The following is a 20,677-nucleotide window of genomic DNA, read 5'->3' as shown; positions in this document are numbered from 1 at the left end:
CCTAGCTTCTGGTTGCTATTTGCCCAAAGCAAAAGTTCAGAATGTAGGAGGAGAGTAAAGTCATGGTGTTTACTAGGACACCTTCCTCTCCACCAGGCTGGTATTGGCTGTTCCTCTTCCGAAGGTCACAGCTCCTGCCAGGAAGCCCTCTTTCGGTCTCTCCTATCTCTCAGGGTTCTCACAACCATCCTTCTCCTTGCACCTCCAGAACTAGAGACCAGGGGACGACAGCTGTTGTTAGCTAACAACACTTCTCCTTTCCTTGTCACTCTCCCTTAACCCAGCCGACACCCTTGTAAACAGAGCCTTTATTAATCTCGTCTCAGTATCTTTATTTGAGCGCACCATCTGTTTTCTGCTGAGACTCAGTGGATACACATATTGTGCAATTAAAAGGAGAGCTGGAAAGTTGGTGGACAGGGTGGGGACGTCCTCACTGAGCTGAGAAGCCACACTAGTGAAGCCACAGTGGGAACTGCAATGAGAGTGACAATCACACGGTTGCTTTGCTTCCACCTCTCCTTCCAGAGGAAGGAGCCCAAGCTCAGCAGCAGGACACACTCCAGCTCCACCATTTACTACCTGTGATATGAACATCTCTGGTCCTCAGTTTCTTCATATGTACAATGGGTAGAACAATGCTTCCCTTACTGAGCTGTTTAAAGATCCAGGGAGATAAATACAAAGAGAACCCAACTGTGATAGGCAGAATAATGCCTCCCAAAGCCCTAATCCCTGGGAATCTTTGCATCTGTTACTTTACCTGGCAGAAGAGACTTGTGGGTGCGATTAAGTTTACAGACCTTAAAATGGGCAGATTATCCTGGATTCCTCAAGGGACCCAACCAATCACTCGAGTACTTACAAGTGGAAGGGGAGGCAGAAGAGCAGTCATGGAAACGTGGCAGAGGAAGGGGGCAGTGGACATGTGACAACAGGAGAAGGCTTTACTGTTCCCCAGAGCAGGCCCACAGATGCTAACCCGCACGGAGATGGCAGCCAGCAAGGAAATGGGGGCCTCGCCCTACACACACTGAGTTCTGTGGACTGCCGAAATGCACCTGAAAACGATTCTCGCCCGGGGCATTCCAAAGGGAAGGAAGGCATCCCAGACAGTGCCTTGATTTCGGCCTTGGGAGACCAGAAGCAGGAAAACCACTGGACTTCTACAGAACTGTGAGATAATAAATGGGTACTGTTTAAAGCCCCCAAATTTGTGTTAGTTTGTTCTGGTGGCATCAGTCAATAAATACGCTAGTGTAGAAAACTCTCAGTGCATAGTATAGGCCCACTACAAAGAGGAGAGTTGGGCAAGGTCCAAAGACGCCTTCCCAGGACCCCAACTATGATGTACTCTCAAAAAAATCCACCCGCTGTGATTTTACAACTAACCTAGGAGCGGGCTTTCTCTAGTGCTTTCCAGCTGTCATGAGCACGGCCCCCTGCCTGAGCAGCCTCCAGTCGCGGCAGCAAGAGGAATAAGAAGCACTATGCTTCTCCCGACTGAGGCCAAAATAAGCCTGGGCACAGCGACGTCCAGATGGGAATTCGCACCAGACCCCACTGTCATCCCTCTGGTAGGCCATCCCCTGCCCGAAACCCTTAGTCCTGCCATCCTCCACCTCGGAGGCAGTTTCCGTTTCTAGTATTTTCCCCTAATTGAAGCACAGGCCAGGAAGAAGACCATCTCTTGCTGCTGGAGACTTCCCTCTGTTTCCCTAAGCCAAATCCATCTCTCTAACTGCATGTCAGTATCTTCCATCTGCCTGACCATCTAAGCCCAGACATTGCCTTTTGAGCACAGACACTCATTGCTACACCGCTTTATTTGATGACTCGGACAGCTATGCTTTAATAAGTGGCTCTAGTTGAAATAGTCTCGTAGGACACCGGGCCCTGAGCCAGGTATCAGACATGTGGGTCCCTCCGTGTTCAGTCGCCAGCAATGTGTACAGAAGAGCATGCGGATTAAGGGCTACCCGCTGGGCACGGACTTGCACCTCAAGCTTGAATCAAAACTGTAGACACTTTGCCAACTCACAGTGCCTCTTTAATGTTTCAGTCCAGCAATTGGTGATCCTTTAGATAATAATTGTTGCTGTTCTTCTAAGGAGGCTTGTCTCATTATAAGAAGATTGTAATAACAAGCGCTAATATTGATTGTGTGCTTGCTGTGCACCAGGCACTACTCTATGTAGCTGTAAAAATGTTCATATTAAATTCTCAATTTAAAGAGTTAATTTCTCTTATTTTTATCATCTAGCTTTAGAACTGAGGAAAACGGGGCTCAGAAGGGTTAAGTGAATCGTTCAAGGTTAAGCATAGTGCGGAGCTGGAGCTGAAACTTGAACCTTGGCTAGTGTGTTTCTGTATACCACATATCACACCGATTCTCTTGGTTGAGTCCACACACTCAGCTTTTAGGTATCGACCACACACTGTGACAGACCCTGGAAATACAAATATACCCAGGAAAAATTTCATTTTCTCCTAAGTAACATGATAGGAGACAGATATGTATAAAGAAATATATAGATACATTTTATTAGCATCATAAACACAGTGCAATGGAAGAGATAATTAGATGTTACAGGGTGAGAAGAAAAAGTAGGAAAAAGAGGACAGGATGACAGACACAATCAAGAGAGACAGAGACAGAAAAGTGTCACGTATAACCAGGGGCAGAGTACTCATTATCCCTCTTTCCCTCCCTTTCCTCAGCACTAAAATGGAGGCCACAACACCCATTCCAAGGCTGTTATAAAGATTAATTTCGATAAGTTGAATGTGTATTACCTCTGTTCAAAACATTCTAATATGCATTAATTACTCTCTCACCTTCCAACCAAGAAACTCCTTACGTAAAGATGAGCTCAAAATCCAAACAAAAATGCTTGGAAGTGTTAAAGAGAAGTAGAAATATAAGATACTTAGATACTGGAGAAAGGAGCACACAGTTATCTCAGAGAAAAGATAATCAAAACTAGGCAGCTTGCTTTGGATTCTGTGTCCCAAAATAGGCCTCCTCTTCCCCCACTGGCAAAACACATTCCAGCTAGATTCCCCAGAGCAGAGGTGGTCACTTGGGCGGCCTCTCCTTCACCTGACTACAGATTACTCCATTCCACACAAAGCTACATTTAGTATACAGCCTCAGCAGCTCCCAGGACAAAACAGAGCATCACTCCAAATCTACCTCTGAAGGTTGGGGACAGTCCCTTCCCACTCACCCTTCCGCTTTGGGAGGGTTGGTTAGTCTCAGAGACAGCTGACAGCCGTATTTAGCCAACCAGCTGCTCTGTAACACACCACGTCCTCAATGCTCCAAGTCTGGTGGGTGATTCTTTCCTATCCGCAGAAGCAGCAGTTGGAGGAGAATCCATCAGTCCCTTTGATAGCTTTGGGGTGTCAAAGCTGCCATTCAAATCATGACCGCCATGATTATTAACCATTGTTTTAGTGAAATATCTGTTTTCCTTTCTTTTTTTAACCATTTAAAGACAATCAAATTTCACTGGAGCAATGCTTGCCTCAAGTCACATCGACACATTTATGAAACGCCTTGTTTGCCCAGTTGAATAGGAAGTCTTAGAAGAGGGAATACTTAAAACACTCTGTCTAATTTTAAAGAATTGTTAATGCCGTGGGAAAGAGGTTTACATAAGAAAACCATTACACAGAGTTACATAGTACATAATACACTGCTACTGAGTGTCAGAGAGCAGAAATTTTGTTTCCTGGATTGTATTACTTGGGGATGGGGTGCGACGGCTGAGATGCCATGGGTATAGGATTTGGAAAAGTGGGGTATTGTGGTGGAAAGTTGCTTTCTTTTCCAGCAGGTAAGAGAAAAACAAGCAGAGGCACTGCCGGGATAGCAGCCCCTTAGGGGAGCCACCAGAGCCTGACTCTGTGACAGGAGTTCATTATTTAGGATAAATTTGCAGGTAGTTTTAAAAGGGCTTCGCTTCGGTGTGATTGATATGGCCTGTGTAATTCAGTGAGATATTGAAAGACCTTGTTCATGTTATGGCTTGGAGCCACATTTTGAATCCATTTTCCCAGCAAGAGCAGGAGGTGGAGGGAGGACAGCGGGGCCCAGGGCGGTGGAGAGGCAGGCAGGGGACTCGGGGAGCCGCGGGGGCAGTCAGGCCCCCAGTGAGCGCTGGAACCCAAGCCCAGCCTCCGGTGGCAGGCGGCGATGCGGGGCCGGGCGCGGGGTGGTGGAGGGTGCGGCGGGGCGTGCCCGGGAAGCCCGGCCTCTGCCACTTCCCGGTTTCGGCGAGCCGGGGGACAGCGTAGACGCGACTCCGCGAATGGGGACCACTCGCGTCAGCAGGCGCGGTGGCGGGGCTGGGCGAGGGCGAGTGCGCGTGCGCGGCTCGCGCGCGCCGGGAGCGGGTGTGCGGAGCGGGCGCTCGGGTGCGCGCCGAAGCCGGAGCTCGCGTGCGCGCGGCCGGGCAGCCTGGGCGGTGGGTCCTGCTTGCGACAGGCGGTGGCACAGGGTCCTGACTGTGACGGAGGTGGCTGCTCCAGACGAGGGCGGCGGAGGCAGCGGCGGCGGCAGTAGCAGCAGCAGCAGCAGCAGCGGTGGCGGCGGCAGCAGCAGCGGGCGCGGAGATGTGGCCCCTGGTGGTGCTGCTGCTGCTGAGCTCGGCTTGCTGCGGTGAGTGGCCCCTAGATCCTGGCTCTGCGGATCGCGCCTCGTCGCCTCCGCGGCGCCCCCGCGGCCGTGTGCGTTGTGCCCCGGCTGGTTCCGCGGTGCCCTGGGGAGGGTGGCCGGGGTACTGGATGCGAGGGCCCTGCACGCCCCTAGACGAACGTGGGAGGGCCCCGCGGGTAATGAGACGCCCCCTTCCTTCCTCTTTCCCTCCTCATCTTCCCAGGGGTGACAGCAGGGCTCATCTCCTTCCCGCGTTCTCCGCCTCCAGACGCACACAGCGAGGAAGACTCCAAACCCTGCTCCCCCAGTGCAAATTAACTGTAGAGAGAAAGGGAGCGATTGGAGGCGAGTGGGTGGCAGCTGTTGCGGTCCCCCCTCTTTCGCACCCCTCTTCCCTCCTCAGTGCTTCAGTGCGTGGGGATGAAGGAGGGAGAGTGGGAGAGCCCGGGCCTCTTGCGATGGAAGTGCGCATTTTGGCGAAGTCTGCAAGACGGGTTTTTGTTTGTTCGTTTGTTTTGTTTTGTTCCTATTTGCCCTCTCCCTTGAGCACAGAAGTCAAGGGGGCATAATGGATACAATTAAGTTTTATTTACAACCCACCATTTAATCAGAAGAATCTTCTGGCCGTTTAAAAAATATATATATATATATATATTAAACCCTAGAAATAGGCTTCCTGGAAACTCTCGCTACCCCCACGCCACACCAACCACGTTAATACAGTCCAAATTGCACATTCAAGTTTCCCCGCTCTATTTTTGGGAAACGTTTAACAGCAGTATAGATTTCGCTTGAAATATGAAGACGATAACCCTTAGTCAAAACGTATTTGCAGCTAAGTGAGATGTGGTGTTGATTCCACCCCGAAAGCGTCTTGGACCCTAAAGCTTTCAGAATGTATTTAAGGAAAAAAAAGGGGGGTGCTTTGTAAAAACTGAGGAAAGAATAGGAGTTTTTGTGGCTTCTTTAGGTAGCTCCTTTTGTGAACTTTTTGTAAGATTCAAATTGAGTTTGAGTAACAGTTACACGCAATTGTCATATTTAATTCTACAATACTAAACTGATTAGAACTCAAATGGATTATTAGTTTCACTGTTCCATTCATTAAGGATTGTGATTTCAGCTGCTTTGAAGATGCTCTTAAGACCCTGCTTACCACTTTCCCCACTCTCTGAATATCCTAGGATGTTGGAACTTAATAATCATTGTATCTCTTTCCTAAATAGTTGACATTAAAGTAGTGTTTTCTGTCACTATCATCAATGATTTGTTGCTATTACTATAAAAATAGCTAAAATAATAGTGCTTTCAGACACCTGTCTTCTGATCAGAAAGCATGTTGAATGAGATTATAAATTTGTGATAAAGTATCACTAATTCATACTGTAGGCATCAAAAGCTAATCTGAAGAATAAAAACTATAAATTATGTACTGCTTTAAAAACAGGGATCTGTTTTCAAGTAAATTAGAAAGAACTGCTGGAATGGTACTTTGGGGGATAGGAATTCTGTTAGGCCTCCTTTAGTAAGAGTTAAGATTATGTACAATTAACACTATTCACAATTAATATTAGTGTGCCCGAGTCCCTATAGAGTCATAGAATTGAGAATTTATGGTATTTTATTGTAGTTAGTCAATAATGTGAAAAAATAAAAAACAGAATAGAGTCATTATATATTTGGGTTCTGTTAAATGTTGAGTATAAACAAGGAAGTGATAGTATTTGCCATGAAGTACAGTGGATTTTTGTGTGTGTGTTTAATATTTAATTTTAAAAGGATATGTCTGAATAGATGTTAACAGTCTCAGAACACAAGTAATTCCAAAGCAAGGTATTTGAGAGACTGAATTTAGAATCTAGAATGAGTAAGAAAGTGCATGGATTTGTACATTCATTTATACTTGATCTTTGGTTTTGCTTTTAATTTCTTGTAAATGGTAATCAAAGGGGATTTCCTGGGCATTTCCAGTTCATCTTTGTAGTGAAATAAGGTATCTAAAATGCCCATTTGATCTAATTACAGGCAAACTGTAAGCCCCTGTGTTGGCTTACAAGATGCAGAATGAATTATTATGCTCCTTTCCTCCCCTCCATCCCATATGTTCAATTGTACTTTGTTTAAAAGCACATCAACGTTTCCAGTGGTATTCACGAACTGGTAAATAAAACCATACTCAAATAATGGCCGTATATAAACTGTCAGTGGTTGAATCATTTTTCAAAGTGAGTTTTTGAAAGCAAGGGTACACATGATTAAAAAAACATGTTTATTGTCTAAGTCTAGTAGTAATTTGGCTTGCTTAAAAGAAAATGTTTTCTCCTCAGAAAATACATTACTTTTAAACAGAAGTTGCCATTTTAAGGAAGTAAATGCCTATTTAAAGTAGCTATGGATGGGGCCGCCCCAGCAGTCTGGAGGCAGTGTGTCAGAGCCTCATACTCAACGTCTGCCATCAGGGGATGGCTCATGCTGTCATCAGTATTTTGGCAGATGTTTTATCTTTGCCACTGAGTTGTTAATGGAGATTTCATAGGCCAGATTCTAAAGATGAGAATAGGTGTTTTTCCCAAAATTGATAAATATTCTAAATTCAAACTTATCACTTATATTATTAAAACTAAGTCAGTATTCTTTCATGTCAATCCAGCTATTGCTAGTATAGGCATTGCTTTTAATACATTAATGTTACTTTTGTGACACAGTTTTCATAAAGCCATTTCCCCATCTTTTAAGTTTTTACTATCATAGCTTTTTATGCAAAATAAAATACTCAACATTTTTATATCTTATGTCTGAGCCTAACATAATGCACTCTTAGGTTGTCATAAGGTACTTTGACTGGTACTAGCACAGATATTTTTTCTATGATAAAAGAATACGAATACTAGTGCAGGTCAATGTGGCTGAGCTCATTGTAATACTAAAGTAAAAGATACAGAGCACCAGGAAATTTGATTCGGACAGACCTAGACTTAAAACAATAGAACCTGGATTTTCTCTCTTTGTGGTTGTGTGGAGAGAAACAGGAATCAGAAGCTTCACCCTTCTCTGTTTCACCCCATATCCACAGAGCAGTTGTATACAACTCAGAATCTGGTCAGCCCCAGGGTTTGAGAATAGTTGTGCATATCTGAATACATGTCACACTCACGGGTTAAAAGACAAGGCAGGGAAATTGGCAAGTGCAGGGTCTGTCAGAATTGCTTTTTTGTTTTGTTTTGTTTCAAGCGAAGTTTGAGCCCTCGTTATGCTCCAAGCATTTTACAAGGCCCTCTTGGACACAGCGACAACTTTCAGACCCTGTACCCCTTAATAACATAAAATGTAGTTTATAGATGGTAGGGATTTTTTTGTTTTTATCCTTCAGTGGTACTTAATATGTTTTAAGTGCTTGATAAGGCCTTAACTCTGTATGACGCTGACTTTAAACTGCCCTTCTCCCTGTAATTCTAGGTCAACCACTTCAGTTCTTGTAAGGCCGCTTCAAAATCTAGTGAGGGCTTACTCTGAGCCAGAACTAAACACTTTGTGCACACCCCCACTTTATTCCAGACCTTATTTGATCTCTACTGAGCAGCAATCTGACTAAGTCCTCCTTTTTTTTACCATAATTCTAACCCAATTCCATTGGCGGCCCTCATTTTTATACCAGAGTCAAGGTCTGATGGCAAACAGAATTCACTTCTAGAAGGTATCTTTACTCACGAGCTTTGCTTCATTTAATGTAGTGACTGCTGGGCCTTCTTACCCCATTCCTAAACATCCATTCCAAGCAGATAATTAACTTCCTACTCTGCTACAAAAAGAAGTATGGTGTGTGGTGTAGGCTGTCTCGACTTCCCTCCCATCGTTTCTAAATTTATCTATAAAATCTTAGGTAGCCTTTGTCTCTTTATCCTTTCTCACCCAGTGTCAGAAGTATACCTATTCACCCTTTTAGGGAAAAGATCACTTGTCTACAGCTCTTGCACTTCCACCATCTTGGAGACCTAACCAGTTTAATTCATCAGTGTTCTATCTTAGATCCTTCCTTTTCTATTGTTTCTTTCACCTGAGCTTGCAGACGTGCTCAAATTTTATCCCATATTAAGAACCAAGCAAGAAGAACCAAAACAAATCTTGCCCTTGTCCCTGCCTCCAACTCCTACCATTATCGCCTTCTCTCTCTGCTCTGTTAGCCTCCGTGTTTATTGAGGGGATAATTGCCCCTTCTTTCTCCCCTCCCATTGACTTCCCAAATGCAGTCCGACTTCTGATCTCACTAGTCTATGGACATTGCTACAGATAAAGAAGCTAATGTGATTTTTAATCTAGAGGCTGTTTGTACTTATCCCATTTGACATCTGTTTTGTCCATATCAAGACCCTTCCTTGATGTCTGCGCTGGAGTTCTTTGCTGCCTCATCTGCTTCTCCCACTACTTCACGCTTCCTTAGTTTATTCCTTTTTAACTGTTTGCCCCATGAACATTGGTATTCCCCAACATTTAATTCTCTGGTACTTGCTCTATTGCTTTGCGAAGACTGTCTGGGCAATCTTGTTTATGCTCCTGATTTCAATTATCAGCTATATTCTTGGTGATTCCCAAGTCTTTAGAGCTCCAGCCTTTTTTCTTAATCCTAGATCCATATGTCCTGGGGTCTACTGGACATCTCCATTTCATTGTACCACCGGTACTGTAATACTTGGCCTATTAAATATTAAAAGAATATTTTCCCCTAAATATTCTAAATCTTTTCTCTCTGCAGTTAAGCCACAATCTAACTGGTTACACATCCTATTTTGATTAACAACCTTAACTCTTTTCTCTTCTTTCCTCTTACTTCTTACATTTGATTTACATTGATTTTATTTATTTATTTACTGTAATGTTTGGCCTTCTCTCCAGCTGTCATTTACCTGGACTACTGCAATGATCTCTTAGTGGGTTCCCCATTCTTGTCTCCCTTCCTGTCTTCAATTCACCCATCATATTGCTTTATTATTCATTTAAGTGTAAATAAATGTGAGTGGTTTGCTGTTGCTTATTTTATCAAGTCCATACTCCTCAAAATCCTATTCAAGGAAGCCTTTCAGTATTTCTTAACCATCTTTTCCAGTCCCTTTTTCTAGGGATCACCTGAATAATCTTCCAGTTATTTATTCTCTTTCTTCCTCTGTGCATGTTACTGCTCTGCCTAGGAAGCCCATCCTTGTCCATAACACTCTTGCTCATCCTTCAGGACCCAGTTTAAACATCACCCTCTAGGGAGGTCATCCTTTGGTACACTCATGTGATTTTTAGGAACTCTTCCATCTCACCTGCAGCTGACTTAATTGAGATTTTCTACTGAAATAGTAGAGCTTCATGATCCCATAATCAGGTTCTAGAAGAAGTGGAGGATTCTCTTGAAACATGGAAGCGAAATGAATCCTCCCTGATGTGATTTTTTGATATTTCCTTTCTTGAGATTCATACTTTTTTTTTTTACATTCATAAAGAATATCTTGAGTTCTATTTGCTGGACCTTGGGTTAAATCCATAGGATACCAAATGATGACATTGTCCTTCCTTTTCTGCCATTTGAGCCTAATGGGGAGACCAGTAAAGTCCAGCATTAATACAAGGTTCAGTAATAAGGGCAGTGACAAGGCTTGGGTAGGGGATGATGGGAGCAATAAAGAGAGGATCAGTACAGCTGAGTAGTGGTAGAGAAGGGGAACAGCGCTAAACTTCTCAACTGTCCTTTAGCAGGAAGAGCCAGAGTTGCTCAACTCTAGCTGCCATGTACTGAGCATTTGCTATGTATGTGAAAGACATTGTGATGGGAACTTCACGGTCCTTATCACATTAAGTCCTGACAAAATCTCTATGAGGTGTATATACTATCACTATTCACTTTATATAGATGAGGAAGCTGAGGTGCAGAGGTTAAATAATTTTCCTAAGGTTTGCATCAATAATTTGCATCCAGGAGGGACTAAGTCTTGAGCCAGGGTCTGACTCCAAAGTATGTGCTCTTACCTGTATACCCAGTGAAGGGTATGGGCCTTTTTGGGCTGGGGGAATGTGTGCAAAGACATGGATATGAAAGTACAAATGCATATTTATGGGATTTTGAGACTGTCATTGTGATTGGACTTTGGTTTGGAAATGAAGAAGGATAGGAGGTGAGGCTAGACAGGATCTGGAGGACCTAGTTTGTATTTCGTATTAATACACTTAGAATTTAGCCTGAGAAAAGAGAAGGGTGTGCACATTTACATTTAGAACATTTATTTTTGGGAACTGTGGAAAATACATGGGGGCTGGGGTGGGGAAATGTTGAGACTGGAGTCAGGGAGCCATGTAAATGGCAGTAGTTCAAGGCAGAAGTGATGAATGTCTAATTCATTCATAAAGCAGACATTGGATTTAGGAACTGGTAAATAGGCCAAGTCCACCAAAAATTCTCCAGGGCTAAAAAAGAGGAAAAAATCTAGTATGATTCTTAGGTCTAGGTCTGATTGACTAGTAGATAATAGAATATACATTAGGGAGGTGAGGATTTGGAAGAAGGGTAGGGAGAAGGTGAATTGATTTTTGGACATGTTGACTTTGAATTAAAGGTAGTACGTTCAAGTAGAAATGCACAGCAGACAGTTGGCTTTCCCAGGTCTTAAGGAGAAAGGCAGGACTGGTTAAATAAAAAATATGTAGGTAATTGCCTTGGCTGGTGTGAATCAGTTGGTTGGAGCATCATCTGGTATACCAGAAGGTTGGTTTGATTCCCAGTTAGGGCACATACCTAGGTTGCAGGTTTGATCCTGGGTTGGGGGCGCATATGGGAGGCAACGCGTTGATGTTTCTGTCTCACATCAATGCCTCTCTCTCTCTCAATTCTCTCTCTCCTTTCCTCTTTCTCTAAAAATCAATAAACGTATTTTGTAAAAAAGTTAAAATGTGTGTAGGTAGTTAAAACCAGGAAGTATGGGAGAATACTAAAGAGGGGAAGGCAATACTGAATATGAAGCTTTTAGAAACACTGATGTTTATTGTGAATCAATGAATAGTTTTCAATAAAGAAAGGAAGCTGGGATGGGTAAACTAAGCAATGGAAAGAAATTAGGAATTCAGAGACATCATAGAGACCAGGGGACAAGAACAAGAAAGGACCTGCGCACTGGCTCAAGAACTGTAGAGAAGTTAAGATAGAAAGTGAACCATGCATATTTGATTTTTCACAAGGAATTATTGGTGACTTTGTCAAGAGCTGTTGTGAAGTAGGGGTGGAGAAATTGCAGCTAGGTGGTGGAGGTTTAAGAAATGAAGTGGAAGTGAAGAAATGTTTTAAAGTTATTATTTTAGGATGCTAAGGAAGAGAAAGAGAAATACCAGAGATCATTAAAAGTTGGTGAGCATTCAAGCATTTTTTTAAATGCTTAAAAAAAAACTTATGTAAATGGAATGGGGGGATGTAGGAGGCCGATAATCAACTAGGGAAAGTCCTCGAGGAGATTGATAGGTGTGGAGGCAGAAATGGAAACTTGATCTCAGGTGAAGAGATTCATTTCTGAAGAGAAGTGTGGGTGGGGGACAGGTGTGGGTTGTTGGGGTTGCAGGTGAATTTATAGCTGGGGAGTATTTGAAGCTTTTGGATTCTCATCTGAAGGATTCAATTTCAATTAAGTAATAAGGACAGGGCTGCTTTGGAGAACATACGATAAGTCTTGCAGCCAGAGAGTAATTTAAGAACTCTTAACAAAGGAGAGAAAATTTACATGGATCATGTTTTAAAAGATTGTAGACCACCCTAATGGGTGGGGACTATAACAGTTTTCTGTTGTTCCCCTGGTAGCAACATACATTTTCTTGGAAATCTGTAAGACTGATTACTCTCCTGCCCTTCCAGAGTTCTTTGTTCATACAGAAAGGATAGCACTTATGTAACCTTGTGTTATAAAAGGTACATATCATTCTCCCAAGTGAGAATTGTAAGCTTTTCAAAGATAATTCATACTTTTTTTCATCTTTGTATCCTCACATCCTATCACAATGTTTCAGATCAGATAATTCTCAGTTAATGTTGCCTGCAGTTTTTAAATTTCTGAGCTGGACCTGTGGACTGTGTCTTCCATGTACTGAGCCTTCTTGGCGACTACATATTATCTGTTTTCAGGACTGTGGAATGGGAGGTGGTCTAAGTTGGTGATCTGCATTAACAGAAATTGTAAATGGCCAATAGTTTGGGAATTTAATATAAATAATCTTCCCATTTTTAAAAAATTTCTTGGTAACTCTGCATCACTGATGCTCATATTTATATCTTTCTATATGATTTAGACTGCTATAAGCCTATCTTGATTATTCAGAATTTCCTCATTCATGTTAATTATCTATGTTCCCTTATTTTCTCTCTATATTTCAAATCTTTTCTTCACTTTGCTCTTCCATCAGAATGCAGTAGGCAAAAAGAAAACCCAGATCATAATTTTATTATGTAACAGTGTTTTAATAAGTGTTTTTAGAAGATAAAGTTGTGGTTAACAGCAGGTAGAGTGATGTTGTTGGACTACCCTTACTTATTAATTATTAGTGCAAGCCTTATTCAGGTTTTGGTTTGTCCATGTCAATTTTTTTTGAGTTTTATTGACAGCCTTAATTCTTTTTAAATTGCTTTAGCTGTAAGATTTTTTTTATTACGGCAAATAATGAAGTGCAATTAGTACTTCCTGTATTCTGTAGTAAATTCATTCACTGGGCATGAGTTATGAAATTGTGAAGTGTTTGGTGACTACTTTTTACTTACCTTGAGCCTTCTAAAAAATGTTCACTAGGATAACTGAGCTCTTGTATCTTATTAAAGGATAATTTTTATTTTTACTTATTTATTTGTTCATTTACTTTTTGATGAGGCAAAATATGTAATGTATTTACAATCTAAAATAGAGTGCCCATACCCTTGCTATGATGATATACTTGGGGGATATACTTGGTGCAGAGAGGTTATAAAATTCATGTCCTTTGTTGTCTTATTATAATTATAGAACTATACATCCACATAGGTTTTTTAAAGTTTCATGTTGTGCCACTAACATGATCTCTCACAAAAGATATCACATGTATTTGACATTTTTATAGCACATTTATCGTGGCTCTAAGAGGCCAAGTACTGGTTAATGATTCTATTCTGATTTCCAAGGGCCAATTCTAGGGGTGAGTTTCCTGTTGGATTATTTATAACCAAGGAATTAAATGGCGAGTTTTGGAGCATCTTGGTCTAACTTCAAATTGCTTTGCAATGACTACAATAAATATGGAGTCTTTAGAATTCCTTGACTGTTCCATTTGGTGGGGTGATCCATCAATTTTTTGGATAATCTTTTCTTCTTAAAGGGTAATTTTTAGAAAGTAATACTTTGACTCAAACAAATATAAAGTGAACATGTGTCAAAGATTCTATTTCATGCATTAATAAGCAAACCAGCAAGATGGTGAGACCATCTTAGTTTTTAAAGAACGTTGGAAGAACGGACACATTTATAGGCAATCAGGAATCCTGAAATGAATTTGTGAAGATATGCAAATTGGTCGACATCCCTAGGGCAATAAAATGTAATTTATAGAAATCCTGTCTTCCACCAGGTGGAAATCAATTGCGGAACAAAGTTTATTTGTATCTCTACGAACATGAATTACTTGCATTACCATCAGTTGTTAAATACCTCAGTCAAACACAGTGAAAGGCACAGGCCCCTGTAAAATCAGATATTCCCGAAGGACCTGTCAGACAATGCCCGGAGCTCCACTGAAGAGACACTGAGAAATCCTTTTGTCCATTACAAAATTGTTCTCCATATTTTCTGACTCATTCTTTCTTTTCTAATTCCAACATCACAGCCAGCCACTTTTCGGTCTCCTTGTTTGTATACTTTCTATAGCCTCTCTCTCAAAGCCTCCTTCTCAGGGGAAATAATTCTGAACCCCATGGTTTTGAAAAATGCAATTGGAAGTCCAGGTTTTGCCTGGGGCCTCCTAATATTTGGATGGCTAGAAATGCAGGGAACTGGGAAGAAGCGACTGTGGATGCCCGCAAGCTTGGTTCAGACTGCAAATTCCCAGAAAACTCATATAACATTCGCACCTGCTAGTCAGAGAAGGTCAATAGGTCATTCATTATATAAAACTGCTGTTGTACCTAGTTTTTATAGTATTACCTGGTACGTTTGTAGCACGGTATCGTTTGGAGGGCGCTTGCCCATATGTTTTTCTCTTTTGACGCCCGCCACTATTCTGCGATGTAGTCTACTGTTCATTTTTGATCCTCTTACTTACAGAGAATACACCAAGACATGGAAAAGTTAGGCAGATTGCTTAAGATCACATACCGAAAAGTGACAGATAGGACTTGTACTCAGGCTTTCTGAACACTGACCAATTTGTATTTCACTATGTGTGGGGGCAGCTTTGCCCGCAAAGTCCCCCAGTCTGCCATGGATGAAAGTGAAACTACCAACATATCACCTGCTTGGGGAGGAGAGGTGGCCCGTCCCTCAAAGGAGAAGGGCCAAGAGCCCCTTCCTCAAGGGGCTTTTATCGGATTTGTTTGCACAAGAATACAGGTAAGGATCAAACAATAGATAGCATTCAAAGAACTATGAGGGCTTATTCTCAGTCAGGGTCAGATAGCTAACGAGCCATAAAACTTTGTGGAACAGACTTCTTGCTTGGGCCCTTATCATTTAAATGAGAGCATTCTAAATAAAGCAGGTTTCACAGGATTTTTACACATTCTTTCTCATGCCTGATTTACCCTGGATACCCACCCTTTCCAGCACAGGGCTGCACCGACTTCCTCATCAAAGATTTTTAGGCTTAAATGGATTAGAGCCAGAAAGAGCTTCTCCCAGACGGAAATGGGGACTTGGGCTATGTCACAATAGCCAGGGGGATGAGGGTCCATCACTCCCTCCTTGTTGCAGCCCCCCCACCCCAAAGTCCTCCCAAGTGATCTTGTCTGGCCTAGGTTGCCCCTCCTCTGAGGCATCGTACCTGCCATGGACATTGACCATGCTTTGGGGGCAGGGGCAGAAGCAGCGCTTGCTGCCAGAGACAAGCTTTGTCTCCTGTGGCCACAGTCCGGAGGTCGCTCACTTAGCCATGGGAGGCTGTTACAATTCCTGAAACCAGGCAGGGCGGTTCCCCAAAACTATGCATCCTAGCTTTCAATTTAATGGACATTTATTCAACATGCGTGTTGAATAACGACATCCTGTGCTCCTGATTTTTATTCCCAATTTACATAGAAGGAAGACATCATAAGGATGAACTATTAGAGTTGACGTTTTATTTATATTTGTTAGTGCTTTGTTTTTTGAGGGAAAAACCATCTAGTTTCTTAGATAAAAGTGTTGGTAAATGGCTGAAAAATGTGGAAGACAATCACAATTTCTTCACAGTCTTGCACATTTTAGATGGAAGATGAGTGATCGCATTTACTTTCCCATTCCCCATGTCGTATGACAAATGGTAGTTTATCCTGTTGAGAAGAGTTAGATAGAATACACCCTATTTATGAGCAGTATCTGTTCTTGGTTTCCACTCGTTTTTCAGCTTTATTTTGAGGGGTTTGTGGTTTCTACGAGGAAGGAATACCAGTAATAATTCATTTGGAAATTGTTTTTCTATAGTTTCAATGAAAAGTGGGGGTGAGAAAATGCCTTTTAATTGTATATAATCCTTTATAAAACTTGCACACAAAATGTCTATTGCCCTCTGTATTTTGCGATGGGGAAATAGCCACACAGAATATTTTTCTTCCTTGGCTTTCTAATATTTTTCATCTTAGTGGAAAGATGTGATGTGATTTATCTGATTTACTTTTTATATTGAAGTACAGAATACCTCACCACATTTCTTGGAAATGCTACATAAAGATAGAGATAAACTTCATATCACTTTAGCAAGTCCTATTTGGAGAAAGTATATAGAAGGTGAGACTGAATGTAATATTTGGGTTGATTTCCTCTTCAAAAATTTCCCATGGTAAGGAAAATATTTTTCTACATACCTGAGCAAACAGTAATGGTTACTTCAAAGTTCTGGAAGCTAGATGCTTGCATCTTCCAACACAGGTTCCTGAGTTTATTCCCAAGATGTATGGTAATGTGTACTTTGTATTAGTGAGAATGAAGAAGGAAAAGTTACAGTTTTGTCTACCAGCTGTGCATGTTTATATTAAAATAATTTGTTTCTTTTTTTCAACTTGCCTGTCTTCTCTCTGTAGGTGCACCGCTTACTTAAGTGAACAATTGAATCATTGCTCTTTTAGCTTAAGGATTTGTAGCATATCTAAAATACAGTATAGAATTCTCTAATAAAATGAGACTATTTGTTTTTCTCTTCCAGGTTCAGCCCAGCTAACATTTAATGCAGTCAAATCTGTAGAATACACCGCTTGCAATGACACTGTCATCATCCCATGCTTTGTTAATAACGTGGAGGCAGATAACCTTAAAGAAATGTATTTAAAGTGGAAATTTGGGAAAAGTTGGATTTTCATCTATGATGGAGATAGAGATGTTTCCAACCACAGCGAAGGCTACAGCAGTGCCGAGATCAACAAACTTGGATTGCTAAAGGGCATTGCAGCTTTGAAGATGAAAAGGAAGGATGCTGTCCCAGGAAACTACACTTGTGAAGTAACAGAATTAAGCAGAGAAGGTGAAACCATCATAGAACTGAAGTATCGTGAAGGTAAGCATTCTATAAAAGCTTCCTTTTCTGTTATTTGTCCTGCAGCAACCTGATGCTAATTAGAAATGGGGCAAAATGGGGCTGGGAACTCCTAGGAATCAAAAAATAGGCTATTAATAATAAATGTTTATGGAATGTTTAGCAGCTTTGAGGTTGAGTGTTATAGGATTTGCTCTCTGTTTTTCATAACAAAACTCCTTTGCTGTTTGGTATTTGTATATTGTATGGTTCTCAAACTTTTGATCTGAGAACTATTCTTTTGGAGTGAGTAGTCCTGAGGTCATCCACTCTGCATTTCTGTTTGCTGCTATCAAAAGTACTTTCTTTCATGTGATTAATTTTCCAGGTTCCTTCCAATTATTTTTTATTACCTACACGTTGTTCAAGGGTTGACAAGTCAAAGCCTTGTTCCAGCTAGGAAGAATCGATTAGAAGGAGAATCAAGAGATTAAAAATCGGGTTATAATAATGTTTCCTTGAGGTTTCCTCTGTTTAGCCTTGCTACGATGCTCTGTCTTTTTTTTTTTTTTTTGCGGTGGGAGGCTAAGATGTGGGAGATTGAGGGATCCAATGTAATTAATTTGAATTCAGCCTTGGGTATAGCACCACGATCCTGCCCATTCTTCACAGATTTGCTTTGGTGAGTTTCATAAAGCTGGAAAGTTAGCTGAAGTAAACAGTCTGCTTACTTATCTATTCCTTGCTGTACCAACTGATTACTTTACCCACAGATAGATGCATGCTGGCTTTCTGCTTTGAAAGCTCTATTTAGAACCACTAGACGTATTCCTGGTCTCAGGATTAGACAATTTTTTGAGAACCTCTGTTTTAGATGGCATCGGACAGTTCAGTCGGATCAACTATTTGCCTTCTATTCTTCTATCATTTCCAGTCTGTTACCAGATTGGGAATGGAGTGTTTTGTTTGATGGAATATCTTGACATTGCTTAAGATGAGGAATCAGGAAATCTGATTATATCTCCTATTATGCAACTTAACTATATTGACTTCACTGAGTCTAAGTTACCTCATCTCTAAAATGGGGATGAAAATAGATTCCTGTTTTTATGCACTCTATAGTCTAGTGAGCATCAAGTGAGACCCCTTGTGTGTGAGCCCTTTGTAAACCAAAGTACTTCCCAAATAGTTGTGTTGCTGGGATGTTTATGTTGTGAAGTAAGGTACTGAGTTGCTGAAGCCAGGGTAGGTATATATAATAACGAGCGGGATGATCATGCAGTGAAGAATGGGTGAGAGATGGGTTACAGCAGTCTAGCAGATTTTAGAAGGCTTTTAATATATTTTATTGATTATGCCATTACAGTTGTCTCATTTTTCCCACTTCACTCTGCTCTACCCTGCACATTCTCTCCCACCCACATTCCCCCCCCTTTGGTTTATGTCCATGGGTCCTACATATAAGTTACTTAGCTTCTACAGTTCCCATACTATTCTTACCCACCCCCTGTCTATTTTCTACCTACCATCTATGCTACTTATTCTCTATACTTTTCCCCCCTCTCTCCTCCCCCCACTCCCCTGTTGCTAACCCTACATGCGATCTCCATTTCTGTGGTTCTGTTCCTGTTCTAGTTGTTTGCTTTTGTTTTTGTTTTAGGTGTGGTTGTTAATAATTGTGAGTTCACTGTCCTTTTACTGTTTGTATTTTTTATGTTCTTTTTCTTAGATAAATCCCTTTAACATTTCATATAATAAAGGCTTGGTGATGATGAACTCCTTTAACCTGATCTTATCTGGGAAGCACTTTATCTGCCCTTCCATTCTAAATGAAAGCTTTGCTGGATAGAGCAATCTTGGATGTAGGTCCTTGCTTTTCATGACTTGGAATACTTCTTTCTAGCCCCTTCTTGCCTGTAACGTGTCTTTTGAGAAATCAGCTGACAGTCTGATGGGAACTCCTTTGTAGGTAACTCTCTTCTTTTTTCTTACTGCTTCTAAGATTCTCTCCTTATTTTTAATCTTGGGTAATGTAATTATGATGTGCCTTGGTGTGATACTCCTTGGGTCCATCTTCCTTGGGACTCTCTGAGCTTCCTGGACTTTCTGGAACTCTATTTCCTTTACCAGTTCTCCTTTATTATCTGTTCAAATAATGTTTCCACTTGTTGCTCTTCCTCTTCTCCTTCTGGTACCCCTATAATTCAGATGTTGGAATGTTTAGAGATATCTTGGAGGTTCCTAAGCCTCTCCTCATTTTTTTGAATTCTTGTTTCTTCCTTCTTTTCTGTTTGATTGTTTCTTTCTTCCTTCTGGTTCACTCCATTGATTTGAGTCCCAGTTTCCTTCCCATCACTATTGGTTCCCTGTAGATTTTCCTTTATTTCACTTAGCATAGCCTTCATTTTGTCATCTAATTTGCTACCAAATTGAACCAATTTTGTGAGCATCCTGATCACCAGTGCTTTGAACTGTGTATCTGATAGGTTGGCTATCTCTTCATCACTTAGTTGTATTTTTTCTGGAGCTTCAATCTGTTCTTTTGTTTGGTAAACACATTGCCTCCTTGCACAACCAAAAGAAGGACAACAACAATTTAAAAACAAAAAACAACCAGAACTGATAGAAAATTGAACTGTATGGAAGTCCGACAACCAAGGAGTTAAAGATGTATTCACCCAGACCCGTAGGCGGGGTAGAGTGGGGCAGCTGCGGCAGAGAGGACTTGCAGCAAGGTGGCGGCTGGTGAAGCGGGTGGTCCCACAATCACTCGCAGATAAACCAGGAGGAATAAGTGGGGAGCAAGAGAGATCACACAACCCAGAGCTCTGGCACGGGGCAATAAAGCCTTAATCCACTGATTGAAAACACCTGTGGGGGTTGAGGTGCTGGAGAAACTCCCAGCCTCACTGGAGAGTTCATTGGAGAGACCTAGAGGGTCCTAGAACATATGCAAACCCACCTACCCGGGGATCAGCACCAGAAGGGCCCAATTTGCTTGTGGGAAGCAGGGGAAGTGATTGAAGTCTGGCAGAGAGTGGAGCAAGTGGCAAGCCCCATCGTTCCTTCTCGGACCCCTGCCCCACACACGTTGTCACAGTGCAGCAACGTGGGTTAGCCCTCCCGGTGAACACCTAAGGCTCTGCCCCTCACTATGTAACAGGTGTGTCAAGACAAAAAATATGGCCCAAACGCCTCCATCTTGGCCGGAAGTCTCATTACTTTGATATTAAGTTGAGTTACATTTTTTTTAAAGTAAGCTTTTTAGGAGGGGTCAAATCATTGAGTCATATGCACTGTGAGAGACTAGAATTATATAACCTAATATCTAGTTGAAAT

The 20,677-nt window shown here is 41.7% G+C and overlaps 1 protein-coding gene across 13 annotated transcripts in view; it reads left to right on the top strand.

Annotated features, from left to right (window-relative positions):
* Nucleotides 1-4,414: 4,414 nt before the first annotated feature.
* Nucleotides 4,415-20,677, top strand: part of CD47 (CD47 molecule) — a 51,888-nt gene continuing 35,625 nt past the window's right edge. For 4 of the 13 annotated variants that reach the window (XR_008391130.1, XR_008391129.1, XM_053663044.1 and 1 more), the window contains exons 1-2: nucleotides 4,418-4,666; nucleotides 17,033-17,380. Coding sequence is in view for 10 of the 13 variants with exons in the window: in XM_053663044.1 (XP_053519019.1) it covers nucleotides 4,621-4,666; nucleotides 17,033-17,380 (394 nt within the window). In the remaining 3 variants the exon portion in view is untranslated. Of the gene's footprint in view, nucleotides 4,667-17,032; nucleotides 17,381-20,677 lie in introns of all 13 variants that reach the window. The other 9 variants (XR_008391128.1, XM_053663048.1, XM_053663046.1 and 6 more) reach the window with 6 other exon arrangements.

Source organism: Artibeus jamaicensis, unplaced genomic scaffold (assembly GCF_021234435.1).
Source record: "Artibeus jamaicensis isolate MK-2021 breed Jamaican fruit bat unplaced genomic scaffold, CSHL_Jam_final contig_3126, whole genome shotgun sequence".
Taxonomy (NCBI): Eukaryota; Metazoa; Chordata; class Mammalia; order Chiroptera; family Phyllostomidae; genus Artibeus; species Artibeus jamaicensis.
Note: the sequence above shows the minus strand (reverse complement) of the source record. Positions and strands in the feature narration are given on the sequence as shown.